General features: G+C 37.9%; 2 protein-coding genes across 3 annotated transcripts in view; both read left to right on the forward strand.

Moving 5' to 3' along the window:
- Positions 1-4882, forward strand: part of LOC121330385 (golgin subfamily B member 1-like) — a 28229-nt gene extending 23347 nt beyond the window's left edge. Inside the window, exons 22-29 of the mRNA XM_041276866.1 lie at positions 219-376; positions 1716-1863; positions 2013-2162; positions 2327-2497; positions 2941-3038; positions 3178-3312; positions 3653-3767; positions 4069-4882. Coding sequence (XP_041132800.1) covers positions 219-376; positions 1716-1863; positions 2013-2162; positions 2327-2497; positions 2941-3038; positions 3178-3312; positions 3653-3767; positions 4069-4227 — 1134 coding nt within the window. The 3' untranslated portion in view covers positions 4228-4882. The remainder of the gene's footprint in view (positions 1-218; positions 377-1715; positions 1864-2012; positions 2163-2326; positions 2498-2940; positions 3039-3177; positions 3313-3652; positions 3768-4068) is intronic.
- Positions 4883-5626: 744 nt separating this feature from the next.
- On the forward strand, positions 5627-10569 carry LOC121329947 (actin, aortic smooth muscle-like). 2 transcript variants are annotated; one of them, XM_041276054.1, is made up of 9 exons: positions 5627-5732; positions 6409-6557; positions 7083-7211; positions 7295-7405; positions 7508-7592; positions 7698-7859; positions 8568-8759; positions 9112-9293; positions 10240-10569. In XM_041276054.1, exons 2-9 carry the CDS (start codon positions 6429-6431, stop codon positions 10381-10383), a joined length of 1134 nt encoding a protein of 377 aa, XP_041131988.1. In that variant the 5' UTR covers positions 5627-5732; positions 6409-6428; the 3' UTR covers positions 10384-10569. The 2 variants fall into 2 exon arrangements, with proteins under 2 accessions (XP_041131988.1, XP_041131989.1); XM_041276055.1 differs by lacking the exon at positions 5627-5732 and adding an exon at positions 5785-5856.
- The last annotated feature ends 384 nt before the right edge of the window (positions 10570-10953 follow it).

Genomic DNA, 10953 nt, shown 5'->3' on the forward strand with positions numbered 1-10953 from the left:
TACTATAAACTTCAGTGTTTTACAGTATTATACACAGTGGTGGCATGAGACCTATGTATGATTAAATTAGGTGATGGATCAAATCCCACGTATAATCCTGAACTCCAATTTTTTAAAACAAACTACCGCACATGTACATGAACACAACAAAACACAGTCAAATACAAAAACAAACGACAGTGGCCTGCAGATTTGTTAAAAACCTGTTTGGTTTTCAGTTAGAAGAGATCACTAGCCTGAGGTCTGAACGTATGGAGTTATCACAGATGAAAAGTAAAGCTGCTGAACTTCAAAAGGCCCTGCAGCAAGCTGATGCCTTCAGACTGCAAACCGAGCAAGACGTTGGGGCGTACCAGACAGAGCTTGCAGAGCTAAGGTTAGTTACCAGTGAAACTAATTGAGCTTCATTTTCAAACTACCAAGTCCACATATTTTTCCGGTTTTGTAGCTAAATTACAGCAAGTGCTACATTGTTTTTATGCAGGTGCTTTCCCTAAACCCTCTGGGGATTTTAATGCAGCCTAACATTTAGGCACCTTGAAATATAATTTCTTTGATGTTGATAAGACTTGAGTGAATTTGAATTAGATGTGTGACTTGTTATAAGGGCTGCTTAATTTTACATAAATTTGTTCCATCATAAAATGAATCCTAACTACTGAGATTATTTCAGAAAGGCTGCATTGCACATTATATGGAGTTTATGTCTCGAGTCTCATTGCCTGGGAACAAGACATTATCTAACTTTCAGTTCTTGTGGCAATACATGTGACCTGAGCTCGACTATTAAGTAAAAGTCACAGCACACCATGAATGCTGTTAGATTAAGCACATTTTAAATGATGCTTTTAATGCTACAGAGAATTATGGGAGAGCTTCTTTTTAGTGTCTTCTTCACAATCTGTTGATCAGTATTCCTGGGAAAGATCCCATTGCATCAATACATTTAATGCAATGTGAGTCTTATATCATCCCTGCTGTTTTGATATGTTGTATTCTCAAAGCTGAATTGCAATGAATCACTTGTTCTTGTCAACCGTAGGCAGCTGATTTTGATGATTTACAGATGAATGTTGCTTGAAGTTGGCTTATGTGATGAGTGCCCTTACTAAACCACAAAGGCTTTGGTTAAGTAGCACATTATTATTAAAGCACAGTTTTGGGAACCGATAGTTTTAAAAGATAAGTTTAAATTTAATCTTGAAGACTAAAGTATTTTTTTTAGTTTTCTTCTTTTGCTTATTTAAATCGATGTCACTTTGTACTGTCTAATTATGTGCAAAAGCAATTGTTATTTTAATGACTTGACCTTTACTTCGGTTAGCACTGGTCACAGTCCACCACTAATCCTTTTATTCCCATTTGTAAACATGCTATTTAAATAAGTTCTCGTTCACCTTTTAAGTGTTACATTGTATGAGATGAATACATGTGTACAAAAATGTATCACTATTCCTTTCAAGGCAGTCTTTCAGAATTTGTAATATTTGAATTGCTTCATTCTGTAACTGGGTGCTTAGCACACTGCCATTGCTATGCTTAGTGTGAGTAATTTTAAGGTGCTGGTATTTTGGGTGTTAAGTGTTGGTAGTTTATCCAATAGTGCAGCCAGTGACCTATATGGTACCCTTTCTAGGAAGCATAGCACTATCCCCATTAACAGTTCATTGCAATGTCAATTGTTGTTGTTGTTTTGTGTCATCTTTGTCTTTTAGAACTGAGAAGAACCTGCTTCTCGCAGAGTCACGGTCCCTAAAGGAACAGTTCTTGAAATTGGTTGCAGACAAAGACAGAGAGATTTCTGAACTGCAGAAACTCTACCCTGAAGAATCCAAGAAATCCAGTGGTGTTTATCCCACGGAGGTAAAGGAAATGCTTTAACAGTGTTTTTAAGCTATTGTTTTGTAACTTGGTTAAAACCACTAATTGTAGTCTTTCACAATTGAAAATAAAATGTTAAGCATGACAGTCTTTTGATCTTGCGTTTGATTGATTGATTTATTTTTTTGCAGACAGAGCGTGTTACTTTGGTGGCAAATGAGGATTCCTCAGATCATGTACAGCTTCTATTAACAGAACGCATCCAGCTTCAGAGCGACTTGCAGCGATGCCTACAAGAGATTCACCAGAGAGACCTGAGCTTTCAGCAGCTGAACAGCAAGGTATGAAAGGGATTTTAAAGTCATTTTTGGTCCCCATTGTTTTATTTCACATTAAAGCATCCAATTATTCATATTTTTCAGAGCAATATGTATTGCATTTATAGCACAACTTCAGCCGAACAGATGTCTTCTTAACTGTCCTTACATTATTTTTAACTTTCCAGATGATGCAGACCATAGAAGAGAAAACTAACCTGACAACCCAGCTGAAAGCTGTTACTCAGACTCTGCGTGATACTCAGTTGCATCACAATGAGCTGCAGAACCGATGCTACTGGCTGGAGAGGCAACTGCAGACACGGCCTATACAAGCTTCCTTCCAGGGCCACGTACAAGTGAGTAAAACACATGCGTTTAAATATTTCCTTTTCACACGTTTCCTTGCGGACTATTTACTGTTAACAAAGTTACATTTTATTTTGCTACAGAAAACTCAGTCTATTTTTTGCCATTTGATTGTCTGTCTCGAATCATGTTGATCTCGTGATCTACCCCTCCTTCTATGCACCGGACTTGCCTGACCTAAGCACCACGTTACTGGATCCTCAGCTAATACACTGTTGCACCACCGTCATTGTAGATGTAACTTGTTGTAATCTTAACTTGTTACATCCTAGTTCATATTGTATTCGTGTAGTATTATTGCACTTACTGTAAACTATTCTGTATTTAAATATTAAGCTTGCATTATAACCCTGTACTGTCCTCTAGCACCTGTAAGTCGACTTGGATAAAGGCGTCTGCTAAATAATCTTAATAACTATTTATTTCTGTCCAGGGAGAAGTGGCTACAGAGGTTCCTCCAGGAGCACCACAAGAGCGAGCCAGTGCTGTAGTAGATCTAGAAAGCTTGGAAGTCGGTGAGCTGAGGAAAAGGTGAGATTTGTGCCTGTTTCATTTAAAGGGGGGCCACTTACAGCAGACCCCAAACTGTTTAATTTAAAGCAGCTGTTCTGTAGGCAAAACACCTGTGCACCGTTGCAATTCCAACTGGTTTGCTCCTCTTTTTGGACAGGCTCACAGATACAGAGCAGCTGTACAATGCCACCCAACAAGAGCTTTCCCAGCTGGCAGAGTCTCTCTCTGAGGAGCAGGCGAGGCGAGAAGCAGCAGAGGAGGCTTTAGGGCTGGCTGAAGAGAGAGTTCAAAGGCAAGTCTGCAGGTTAACAATTGAGCACGAGGCATCGCCAAGTAACATGCCTTCAGATTGATAGAATTTTTTTTAACTTGGATGAGATTCCCCTGAGTTCAGTCATTTCCGTGAGGTCTTCTAAGGGTAGAAGTAGCACACAATACTTAAAAAATAAACAAACAAACAATAGTTTGCATTACACATGGAAAATGAATAAAAACTGCAACAAACTGTTTAACCAGCAAGTCATTATTTCAAAGATGCAAGATCCTGCTTCACTAAGTAAACGTTTCAGAATGATGATGGTCATTATACAGCAACTTCTGATTAATTTTGTTGCATGTTTTTCCTTTTTTAGTTTTGATGCAAGCAGTTCCAGATCTGCTGCGAGAGAGTATAGTATTCAACTGGAATCAGATGATGAGCGTGAGGCACTAATAATAGACCCCACTGAACATGTAGTAGTACGCAAGGTGAGAAATACGAATACCTTTTTTTATTCTGTTCATTGAAGCTTACTTACAGTAAATGCATTTATAAGATATTTAGAAGGTGTGTAACTTTAGGAGTGTTTGACAATGCAGGAGATTGAAATCGAGGGCTGTTCAGTTGTTGGCACAATGCTTTTCAACTTTTTGAGCATTATGTTTTTGGGTCATTTTTTAAGTCAAACAAATATAATGAATGCCAAAGAACTGCAGTAGGGTTAAACCAGGTGTGTGTTTCTCTGCTACATTGATTTGTGTTTAATTTTGATTTTGTTTCGTCACCCAGATGAAAGGAGGAGCACTTTCTGTCAAGAGGTGGCTGCGTGGACGTAGTCTGTATTGCTCCAAGCTGCTGACGTCCAGAGCAAAATCTCGCTACCTTTTCCTCACTTACCTGTTGGCATTACATGTTGCTGTCTTCATGTGCCTGACCGGAATTCTGTAAACACTAACCAGCAAAAACCCTGAAATCAAGGCAATTTTCTAAGATAGTTGTGCCATAATGCATTTACATGTTGTTTAAGCTATGCACTGATAACTGCTATTATATTTATTCATAATAAAATAATTTGACAGGGCATCCAAAAAGAGTATATTGTTTAAGGGTTTATATATATATTAGATTATATCCCCATGGTCAAGTTTCACAGAGTCTGATTAGCACTAATCTTGCATAACCTAATATTACCTTTAGTCTCAAGATTGGGGGTAATCAAGGTCTGTGAAATCAGCCGCATATGTTACAAAGTTAACTTCATATATATTTAGTATCAGAATTGTTTACATCATAAATCACTTTTAAGAGTACATATATGCTGTAAGCTTGTTGCAGCTTGTGGTATATAATATTTTAATGATCTGTATATATTGTGTGATTGCAGAAAATCTAAGGTAACACTAAGTACTGCTGATATATTTTCAATAGGGGTTTTATTTAAAAAAAATAAAAATAAACAATGGTAGCTACACTGTTTTGTTGGAAAAAATGTTCCTCCACCTTTTGATTATTGCAAGAGGCTTGAAGTGTGCAATATAGTTTGGCAATGTATTTGCTTTCATGTAATTATAAGATTAATTTTAATAAACTTGAAAACAGCAAAGGTTCTCGTTCATTTGTCCTTTCTTTCACATACACATTTATAGCTGATAGGTTTCTGCTTCCTGGATTAGGATCCTGTTGAACGTTTTCATCTTGGCACTGTATATTTTAATAGCACTTGAATGATAAATAGCTCTAACAATAGATGAGCTATGTGTTGCTGTCTAAATAAGAGGCTTTTTGCCCTTTCAAATGTATTAAAAAAAAAAAACATTCACTATACTGTAGCATCTCTTAATATCCCACTAACTGACAGTTGTTGATCGCTGCTGCTTTGAATTTTCTTTACATGTGTTTAAATATCTGGTATGAAGCCAAAGTGTGCAGTTTTTTTTTAATCTCCTTTGTATAAAGATTTTAATTTAGTGACTTGCACTACTAAATATTGTCCAATTTCCACCTTTTTTCTTTCAAAGTAGGCTTGTCGTTTGGATAAACATGATTACCTAAAATACAAAAATATCTCAACTACTTTTTACAGTCAGGCGACACTGCTTGTTGAGTGTGTGATACATTGCCAGTTATTTTTAGCCTGCTGCAAGATATTGAAATGCCTTTCTATGACAATGCAAGCAAACCCATTTTTCCTCAATAGGCCACATGCACACGGTGCAATAAATTATCTTGTAACATTAAACCTGTAAAGGTTGTGGACAACCTATTTAGTGGGAAAGTTTCCAAGTTACCAAGAAATCCTTTCCTAATTTATCAAAGGTGACTTTTCCTAAAAAGGTATGACGTGTACAAGTTATTCCAGGGATGCAATCCCACAAATGCTATAAATATGAAAAGCAGGTGAGACCAGTCCACTCTATCAAAGGGAGCTCGAGAAAACTAACTGCATTTCCTGGGTAAGTGTAACCCTGATAATAGTCACTTGTATTTTACAGCTTGGGAGCCTGTGCAGTGCATTGGAGTGGACAGAATTCCTTCAACTTCTGCATTCTAAACTCAATTACTTTGGTTTGACTACAGGTATATTAATATTTACAATATTTAGCCTTTTACAAATTCTGTTAGATATATGGATTTTCCTTCCCAGGTCGGAGGTGGTTATAGAAACAAATTGCTGAGTTCGAGAGGACAGACATTTATATTGACTGGAGTTTAAAAAAAAAAAAAAAAAAAAAAAAAAAAAAAACTTTAAATTTTTTTTTTATGATTTTTTTAAAACTTCAAAATACACGCACTGAATCGGTAAGACAAATTTTAGAAACAAGTAAACAGCATATGGAGCATATGCCATTAATATATTATTTAGCTATTATACGGTTTAAATGCAATTATATGGAATTTACAAGAGTTTTTATACTTTCAGAAAATCTCTACAGCAAAATTTATAAATGAAACATTGAGCTGTTGAGTTTTATTTAGCTAATGATTTTGTGTGTGTTTATATATATACATATATATATATATATATATATATATATATATATATATATATATATATATATATATAAAGGGAATGTGAATTTATTGTCGCTTAAGTGGTCTCTTTTTAACCTGTGTGAGTTGTGCCGGCAGGCCCAGCAGTGTGAAAGGCAATGTGTGACGAGGAAGAGACACAAGCCCTGGTCTGTGACAATGGGTCGGGACTCTGCAAGGCAGGATTCGCCGGGGATGATGCCCCCAGAGCTGTCTTCCCATCCATAGTGGGCCGTCCCCGGCACCAGGTCAGTTTCTGCATGCATGATTTATACAGTATTGCAGGCTTTGATGGGCCGCAGTGAGCTAAATACGTATATTAGAGGTCTTCCCTGCCAGTTTAGTGTTTACGCAGCAACATCATCCATCAGAGATGTGTTTATTTGCACAATTTGGGACAGGTGGTTATAATTAGATAAATAGCTGCCTAATATCTGAAGAACAAATGGACCTGGGAGTGCTCAGCCAGCGATGAATATAGATGAGTAGTTTCTTTACTGTTTCAGTGGGAGAGTTCATAAGCGATAGCAGATGGTTTCACTTTGAATTAAGTTTAATGTCCCAATAATATTCCCACTATGTTGTTCTCCAGGAGACATGCACTAGTGTTGCTTAAATATTAAACTACCCTAGTTATATTTTGGTTTTGATAATGAAGCCATGCTGAAAAATAATAAAAAGCATATCCCTCCAGTAAAAATGGCAATAATGTAACTCACAGAAATGCAGCTTAAATGTCTTTAAGCTTGATTTCTTTTTTCACATTTGTTCAGGGTGTCATGGTCGGTATGGGACAAAAAGACAGCTATGTAGGAGATGAGGCACAGAGCAAGAGAGGTATTCTAACTCTGAAATACCCCATAGAACACGGCATCATCACCAACTGGGACGACATGGAGAAGGTGACCCACAGGATTCCAAATGCTTTATTCTGTGCACTTATATATTGCATGCAGCCTTTGATAATTCTGTTTCTTTCACAAAGATCTGGCACCATTCCTTCTACAATGAGCTCCGTGTGGCCCCAGAAGAGCACCCTGTATTACTCACTGAGGCACCCTTAAACCCCAAAGCCAACAGAGAAAAAATGACACAGGTAAAAAGCCATTATTTTAACCAGAAGGCCAAACCATTTATTGACAATTAACTTTCCATCTTCAATGTGTACTGTATTGTCACTGTAAACCTGTCTTCATAGATCATGTTTGAGACTTTCAATGTCCCTGCGATGTATGTAGCAATCCAGGCCGTGCTTTCTCTCTATGCTTCTGGCCGTACCACTGGTAAGTGATGTCACATGACAAAGACAACAATGATCTTTTCACTCTGAAATTGTCAACGGAAAGGCTTGAGTGCTGTTTTCTGTACTGCGTTGTCTTTCCATGCAGGTATCGTGCTGGACTCTGGGGATGGCGTTACTCACAACGTCCCCGTCTATGAGGGTTATGCTCTTCCCCATGCTATCATGAGGCTGGACCTGGCTGGCAGAGACCTGACGGACTACCTCATGAAAATTCTCACCGAGAGAGGCTACTCTTTTGTTACCACTGGTAAGCATCCTCTGTAACATTCAACAAAGCTTCAGGAGAGATGATGCTGGACATGTGATGTAATCATCCTACAATGGTGGTTTATTAGCGCTTCAACCCAAGAACCTCCTGATAATCTTGTTTCAGGTCTTTCTTTCAGTTTTTTTTTTTTTTTTTTACCTAATCGTTTTTTTCTGAGTTTCAGACTATTTGTCAATTAAGGTATTGCTGAATGGTAGCTAAGGCCACTTTAATAGTAACCAAAGGCATGTAGTGTTGCATATCCACCAGTGACAAGATTGAGGTACTTTATATAACACTTATAACCTGCAAATGAAATTGCAATGAATGACTAACAAAGGCTTTGTAAGTGGCACTTGGGCAGTGTGTGATTTAAGCAAGAATGTGAATCTGAAAAAAATGAAAAGGGCTCCCCCTGTTGGTGATATAAGGGAAATACCTGCATTACATTGAAACTGTAATACTACACTATTTCAAACAAGTTCTTTTGGAGGGTCTGATATTTCAGCAGTTATAACAGTGTATACAGTACAGGGGTATGAAAGTATAACTAACGCATATGTCTGATACACTGTTACAGTAAGTCTGGATTAAGTACTTTGTTTTGTTGGCTGTTCATATGTGGCAATGCAATGTCTGTTTCAGAGGTTAGTGCATTTAGGTAAATGGATTGCTACTCATGTGTCAACGTCTTTCTTCGTCCTGCAGCTGAGCGTGAGATTGTGCGGGACATCAAGGAGAAGCTCTGCTATGTGGCCTTGGACTTTGAAAACGAAATGGCAACGGCAGCATCCTCCTCCTCTCTGGAAAAAAGCTATGAACTACCCGATGGCCAGGTCATCACCATAGGAAACGAGAGGTTCAGGTGCCCAGAGACCCTCTTCCAGCCTTCTTTCATTGGTCAGTGACAGTGTTGCGTTTAAAATCTACAATGTAAGCGTGATGGAAAATGGGTGTACTGCCATCTAGAGGTGCTTGTGCAGAAGACACCCTTTATCAAGGTTGTTCAGAGAAAGAAACATAATGCGATGCATGACAAGGAAATTCAGGCTTTCAGGCTGCTGTTGTCTTTTTTTGTCATTTTGAAATACCACACATCATTGTGCCACTAGCTACGATTATACTTATTTAAAAGTACACTTCTGTTTTAAATCTATATTTTTGACCAGATTGCACAGTCATTTTAAAAGCAATACAGTTCCGTCTGCTTTGTATAACTACTAAGTAAGAAGTAATATTTTTTGTCAAACAGGTATGGAATCTGCAGGCATTCATGAAACCACTTACAACGGCATAATGAAATGTGATATTGATATTCGCAAGGATCTCTACGCCAACAACGTGCTGTCTGGCGGAACCACCATGTACCCTGGCATAGGGGACCGAATGCAAAAAGAGATCACAGCTTTGGCACCAAGTACTATGAAGATCAAGGTATGAACTAGCAAACTGGTTGTGGAATGTTGGACCGACTGCATTTAAATGTGAGCCCTATTTAGTTAATGCATGCTACATATTCTAGTTCTATATGGTGATCACATGTGGTGTATATTTAGCAAAGAGACAGCTGTTCCAACTATGGGGAACCTAAAAATAAAAAACAAACAAATGGGACATACCAAATGAATCACATTATTTGCAGTGTGAAACAATACCCAGAGTTGGTTCTTACCTATTATCCTATAATAATACTTTACCTTATGTAACCTTAGTTATAGAGGTCATGACTAGAGTTGTGGTATTTTTGCCGTGGAACAAATGTATAATATTCCATTGCAGAAGGATTCAATAGGGGGTTGGGGTCTGTCCCGATAGCCCTATGTTAATTAGCATACCATAGATCTGGGGCCATCCACCATGAAAGAAGAGATGCAAGCTCAGTATGAATCAATTATAGAAAAGACTGGGCTATCCCAGACTGTTCCAGCACTTCAATAGGAAGCTGATATTCAAAGCAATCAAAGTGCTTTCTTTGCATTGAATGACAGAACCATCAGCTGGCTGACCTGGGGCTGAATAGATGTATTTTATTTATGAACCACTGCATTCATTTATATCTCCTTGGGATATATTGTGGCTTCATTTTCCTCTTTTGTATGTCTATTTATTCAAATAGAATTAAGTGCACACTATGTCAAACTACTGCAACAGTGATGTCTTCAAATCTTTTTAATAAAACACATGCAGGCTAATTTTAACTAATTTGGTCCCTATTATCTCTACCTTTCAACAAACCCTTTAATTTTTTTTTAAATACCACAAAAGCCTTTATAATAATATCCTGACATTACACTGAACAAAATTAAATGGATTCTCCAGGCACCTGGGTTGCAAGAGCCAATGTCTTTGAGTCCTAACCAAAGTCTATTCTGCGTTGTAGATGATAGCTCCCCCAGAGAGGAAGTACTCAGTGTGGATCGGCGGCTCCATTCTGGCCTCTCTGTCTACCTTCCAGCAGATGTGGATCAGCAAAGATGAATACGAAGAAGCCGGCCCCTCCATTGTCCATCGCAAATGTTTCTAAACTGACTGGCCTGCAAGACCAAGCATTCCAATACCTTAGTCTTGCCTCTGTGGAAGCTGCTGTGTCTAATAGCTTTTCAGGCTGTGCATGGTTATCTGGTATTGTCAATACAGGAGGTGTAAACCCTGTTGTTTTCCAGTAGGCATCACACTATTGTATTGCATTAATAAAATACAGTTTTCCTGATAAAGGTGTTGTCGACTTTTTGACTGTGCCCTTTTGACTAAAAAAGATACAGCCCACACTAGTGGAAGTTCTATTGCACTGTTTAAATATAATGGTTCTATGTACAGTCAGAGGAACTTGCTAATTAAAGAGAGACAATTCTTCTTACTGCTACAATAATACCACTAAAAGAGGTTTCAATGCAGGAGGGAAATGAGGGAATATAATTTATGAATTTCTTGGGTTGGGAAAAAAATCCTTGTTTCCTTCTAGAAGGGGTTACTTCTGAAAAGTATGTAATGGAATTAAGACTAGAAGAATCCTCACATGCCTCACAGCTTCTGTAATTTAAATATGGTATTTCTGAGCTATGCTGAAGGGGTATTTATAAATATGCTGTTCTGA

This window comes from Polyodon spathula, chromosome 17 (assembly GCF_017654505.1).
Source record: "Polyodon spathula isolate WHYD16114869_AA chromosome 17, ASM1765450v1, whole genome shotgun sequence".
Lineage (NCBI taxonomy): Eukaryota > Metazoa > Chordata > Actinopteri > Acipenseriformes > Polyodontidae > Polyodon > Polyodon spathula.

Bases quoted from the DNA above. Each gene is read 5' to 3' on its own strand.
- LOC121329947 (XM_041276054.1), top strand. From the start codon at position 6,429: ATGTGTGACGAGGAAGAGACACAAGCCCTGGTCTGTGACAATGGGTCG. The intron at 6,558-7,082 runs GTCAGTTTCTGC...ACATTTGTTCAG, and splicing joins TGGGCCGTCCCCGGCACCAG to GGTGTCATGGTCGGTATGGG. The intron at 7,593-7,697 runs GTAAGTGATGTC...CTTTCCATGCAG, and splicing joins TGCTTCTGGCCGTACCACTG to GTATCGTGCTGGACTCTGGG.